The 4,221-nt window shown below is 58.2% G+C and overlaps 2 protein-coding genes across 2 annotated transcripts in view; one reads left to right on the top strand and one right to left on the bottom strand.

The window, feature by feature from the left end:
• Positions 1–92: 92 nt before the first annotated feature.
• Positions 93–2,582, top strand: RELL2 (RELT-like 2). Its single transcript, XM_010001408.1, has 4 exons — positions 93–300; positions 1,871–1,936; positions 2,014–2,080; positions 2,390–2,582. The coding sequence occupies exons 1-4, from the start codon at positions 93–95 to the stop codon at positions 2,580–2,582; spliced, it is 534 nt and encodes a 177-aa protein (XP_009999710.1).
• Positions 2,583–2,668: 86 nt separating this feature from the next.
• Positions 2,669–4,221, bottom strand: part of FCHSD1 (FCH and double SH3 domains 1) — a 13,864-nt gene continuing 12,311 nt past the window's right edge. The window contains exon 13 of the mRNA XM_010001407.1: positions 2,669–2,703. Within this exon, the coding sequence (XP_009999709.1) occupies positions 2,669–2,703 (35 nt within the window). The remainder of the gene's footprint in view (positions 2,704–4,221) is intronic.

Below are 4,221 nucleotides of genomic sequence, written 5' to 3'. Positions count from 1 at the left end.
AGGAGGAGGAGGAGGAGGAGGAGGAAGGCAGGGTGAGCCAGGCAGGGGTGAGCACCAGGTCCTCTGATCCTTCCCCCTTCTCCCAGATCCGCATGTCAGACCAGACCAGCAGCGATGATGGGGAGTCCGACCCCCAGCACAGCCTGTCCATGGTCTTCCTCCTCGTCCTGGTCTTCTTCATCATGGGGCTGGTGGGTTTCCTGATCTGCCACGTCCTGAAGAAGAAGGGCTATCGGTGCCGGACCTTCCGGGACGAGCTCGACCCAGATAACAAGGATGTACTGGCAGAGCTGCAGGCCAGTGAGTGCTGGGGGGTGGGGGCTCAGGGGGGGCTCGGGTGCTGCTCTTCACCTGCCATGGACCAATGCTCCTCAAAACACCCTTCTGGGATGTGGGCTGGGGGTGGGGGGGTTACCTGTCCCGTGGGAAAAGGGGATGGGGTGATGGTAGCAGTGCTGTGCTCCTCAGGGATTGGGAGCCTCCAGCCTGGACAGCCCTCTGGCCTGGAGAAGGCTGGTGGTGCAAGGGAGGTGGGAACCAGCATTTGGCCCTTCCCAAAAGCTGCCTTGTCACCAAGAGATAATTCAGATGATCAGCCAGGACCTGCTGGATCCTCAGCCCCTGAATTATAACCCGTGTGCCCCCACAAGGGCAGTGTCCTCCAGCCAGGGCACCAGCTGTCCCTCTGCCACTTTGGGGTTAGGAGGTCTGGCATGGGGCCATCGTGGTGTCTTAAAAGGTCATGTCCTCTTCTAGTCCCTGTTGGCCTTCTGCAGCCCAGAGGAACAGGGATGTTTCCTTGGGATCTCTGCCCCTCCACTGGAAGGGGACATTTAGGGATTGTTTCCATCCCTCCAGGCCACCACGACGGGCTCTTGGGCAGTAGGACTGGGAAGTCAGTGCAGTGGCCAGTGTGGGTACGAGCCAGGGCTCAGCCCAAGCCAGCTCTGTTGCTTCGTGGTTTCATGAGGCCCTGAAATGGAGAAGACATGTTCCTCCAGCTGTTCCTCTACCTGAAAATGGCCAAATGGTGCTACAAAACTCCTCCAGGTCCTCAGTGCCACCGTCAGCACGCGGGAGGGTCAGCACCTCCCACCACCACTGCTCACACACAGGAGGGAAACGTGGCTCCCTCAGGATGCAGTGGGAGCTTCCAGGAGACCCTGGATGTGCTCCTCTGGCTTCAGTGACTTGGCCACCTCTGACGTGGAGGCAGTGCCCAAACCTTCCAGGATTGGCTTTGCCTGCTGGAGTTGCCACATCCCAGGGAAGCATCTCTGTGGGCTTCCAGAAGCCCCTGGCTATAGCCCTTGAGGCTGCTGCCTACCAGACCACAGCTCTGACCTGCTCCCAGGAACGTGTAACCCTGCAGATGGGGCTGGAGGTCCAGCCTCCCCCACCTCCTGCATCCAGCAGTGGCCTGAAGCAGGTTGTGATGAATACCACAATGGAGAGGACCCCTTGCCAAGTTTCCCCAGCACACTCTTTAAAGCTTCTAACAGCCTGTAGCTCCAGGGCTTTCTCCATCAGAGGTGGTTTCTTCTCTGTGAGCTTGTCCCATTTACCCACAAAGGCTTTTAGCACCACCTGGGGGCTCCAGGGCTGGACCTTCCCCATGAGGAGCTTTCTCTTTCAACTGGTTTCAAACCTGCTTCCCACCTGTTCCATGTGGTGGAAGGAGCAGCACAACCCCCTCTCATGGCTGCTGCTTCAGCCATTTCTTTTCCCAGGGTGAGGGGTCTGGTGTTCCTGGTGTGATGGGGGACATGAGGCTCCTCCAACCTCTCAGAGTAGGTGGCTGCTTCTGGAGAGGGGCTGGTGAGCTGAGTGTCCAAATCCCAGCCCTCAGCACCACGTTTTCTCTTTTCAGATGAAGAGGAGGAGCTGAACGAGGACACAGTGGAGAAGATTGTGAGGTGCATCATCCAGAATGAAGGTGAGCATTTCCTAGGGCTGGCCCAGGGACGTGCTGACCACTCTGGCTGACACATTCCCTTTTTCCTCTCTCTTCAGCAAATGCAGAGGCCCTCAAGGAGATGCTAGGGGACAATGAAGGGGACATCCTAGTGCCAGTGCCCAGGTAAGGGAAGCTTGTACCAGCCTGTGACTCTTGCAGAGTAAGGAAGGAGGAGTCTTTGGGTATCCCCTTGGTTTGGAGACTTTGCAACCAGCCCCTTTCTAGCTTGTTATAAAGCATCTTCCCAACCAGAAGTCCTGCTTCCCTGAGGGTTGCAATGAGAGCTTCATCCCACCACCCAGGGGAACAGTCCTCCACAGGAGGTCCCCTCCAGAGCTGCTGCTTCTCAGGGCTTGCTGCAGGGAGGCTGCACCAAGGTTTGGGAATTCTCCTCCAGACAACACGACCTGTCGTGTCCTTCTCCCGTTGCAGCCTTTGTCCTCACCGCAACAGCCAGGACGGGGGCCCCCCCCACCACCACACGGTGCACCTGGGCTCCACACAGGCCCCCTGCATCCACTGCAGCAAGAAGAAGAGGCACCCGCTGCAGCGGCAAGGGCGGTCCAAGGAAGGCAAGGGCAGGATGCATCCTGGAGAGACCACTGTCTTCTCAGTGGGCAGGTGAGCCCTGCCAGACATGGCCCATCTGCTCTGATAGACCTGGAATCATGGGCAATCTTCTCAGCTCCCCTGTGCCTCCCCACGTCCCCTTTAGATGCGCCAGGAGCAGCTCTGCAGCTGGGAGTCTTTTGGGAGAATGGTGAGGGTTGGAAGGGACCTTAAGGCTCATCGGGTTCCAACCTGAGCAGGGACACCTCCCACCAGCCCAGGCTGCACAAGCCTCATCCAACCTGCCCTTGAACACCTCCAGGGAGGGGGCAGCCACAGCTTCCCTGGGCAACCTGTTCCAGTCCTGAGGACCCAGGTGCCTCCTGCACCTGGAAATGCCTGTGGTGTGTGGTGGGCCATGACACACGGGTGGCTCCCCTCCTCCTTCTCTGGGAAGGTGACTCAAGCCTGGCTTGTCCTGCTGACTCAGTGCTGGGCAGAGCCCCAAACCCTTGTTCTTCCAGAACCTGCTGTCCCAGCTCCGTGTGAGCAGAGCTCCTGCTGCCCAGCACGGGCAGTGACTCCACTTTTAGGGACCTCATTAGGAGGAGGAGGTGACAGCAGATCCCAGGTGCAAGTTACCTGCCACCACCATCAGAATGAAAGAGTGACTACCCCCTCTCCACCTCCATTGATGACTGTAATTAGATGCCAGGGGAGGAACAGAAGGACAGGTTAGTGTACCTGACCCTTCCCTCAAACCTTCTTCCAGTTCTCACCTATTGTTACCTCATGGGACTTCCTGAGCTGCAGTGTTGCCCAGGTTGCCCCATTTCCCAGCAGAAAGTTTTAGCAAGGTCCTCAGGGCTCAGCTTCCCACTGCTGTGGTGACCAGGGCAACTGCTGGTCCCTGGGTGGCCAACCCAGGAGACACAAAGCTCTGCTGTGCTCAGACCCCACAGCAGGGCTTCATTGCAGGGCTGAGCCTTGATGAAGCTCCGTGTTCTGATCCAGACAGATGGTCCTTTTGTGGTGATGTTGAGCCTGAGCAGCCCTCAGGGTGTGTGGGTTGTTCCACCACCAGGGCCAAGAGCCTCTGTAGGGGAGTGACTTTGTGGGGAGCTGGTAAAGAGGAGAGACCTGTTGGACCTCCTGATGCTGAACTGCAGCTCACATCACACCTTCTGGAGACAAACAGCTTCTGATGTCCTCTGTGCCCACTGCTGTCACTGTCCTTGGCTTCAGGGGGGTGTCTGGCCCAGCCAGAGCTCTGCACAGCTCCAGGGCAGTGACTCCACTTTTAGGGACCTCATTAGGAGGAGGAGGTGACAGCAGAGGGACAGGCTGGCAGGGGCTGCACCAGCCAACATCTGGATTGACCTTTTCACCTTCCTCTATTTGTTTTACCAAAACCAAAATAGGGGGGAAAGGGGATGGGGGGGCAGGCTTAGAGATGGGGTTGGTGATGCTGAATGGTTTTGAAAGGTTGGACATCCACACCAGTTCACAGAATCAGACTGAGCTGGGTTGGAAGGGACCTCAAAGACCATCCAGTCCCACCCCTGCATGGGCAGGGACACCTCCCAGCATCCCAGGCTGCTCCAGGCCCCATCCAACCTGCCCTTGGGCACCTCCAGGGCTGGGGCAGCCACAGCTTCCCAGGCTGCCGGTGACAAACTCCCCCAGCTCCGCCCTCAGCTGGCGCGGAGCCGCGG

Source organism: Chaetura pelagica, unplaced genomic scaffold (genome assembly GCF_000747805.2).
Source record: "Chaetura pelagica isolate M959 unplaced genomic scaffold, ChaPel_1.0 scaffold217, whole genome shotgun sequence".
Lineage (NCBI taxonomy): Eukaryota > Metazoa > Chordata > Aves > Apodiformes > Apodidae > Chaetura > Chaetura pelagica.
Note: the sequence above shows the minus strand (reverse complement) of the source record. Positions and strands in the feature narration are given on the sequence as shown.

What these genes read in the sequence shown, in the direction of transcription:
- RELL2 (XM_010001408.1), top strand. Translation starts at nt 93, where the DNA reads ATGTCAGACCAGACCAGCAGCGATGATGGGGAGTCCGACCCCCAGCAC. An exon ending in GTGCATCATCCAGAATGAAG is followed by an intron (nt 1,937 to 2,013) that starts GTGAGCATTTCC and finishes CTCTCTCTTCAG; the next exon opens with CAAATGCAGAGGCCCTCAAG. An exon ending in ATCCTAGTGCCAGTGCCCAG is followed by an intron (nt 2,081 to 2,389) that starts GTAAGGGAAGCT and finishes CTCCCGTTGCAG; the next exon opens with CCTTTGTCCTCACCGCAACA.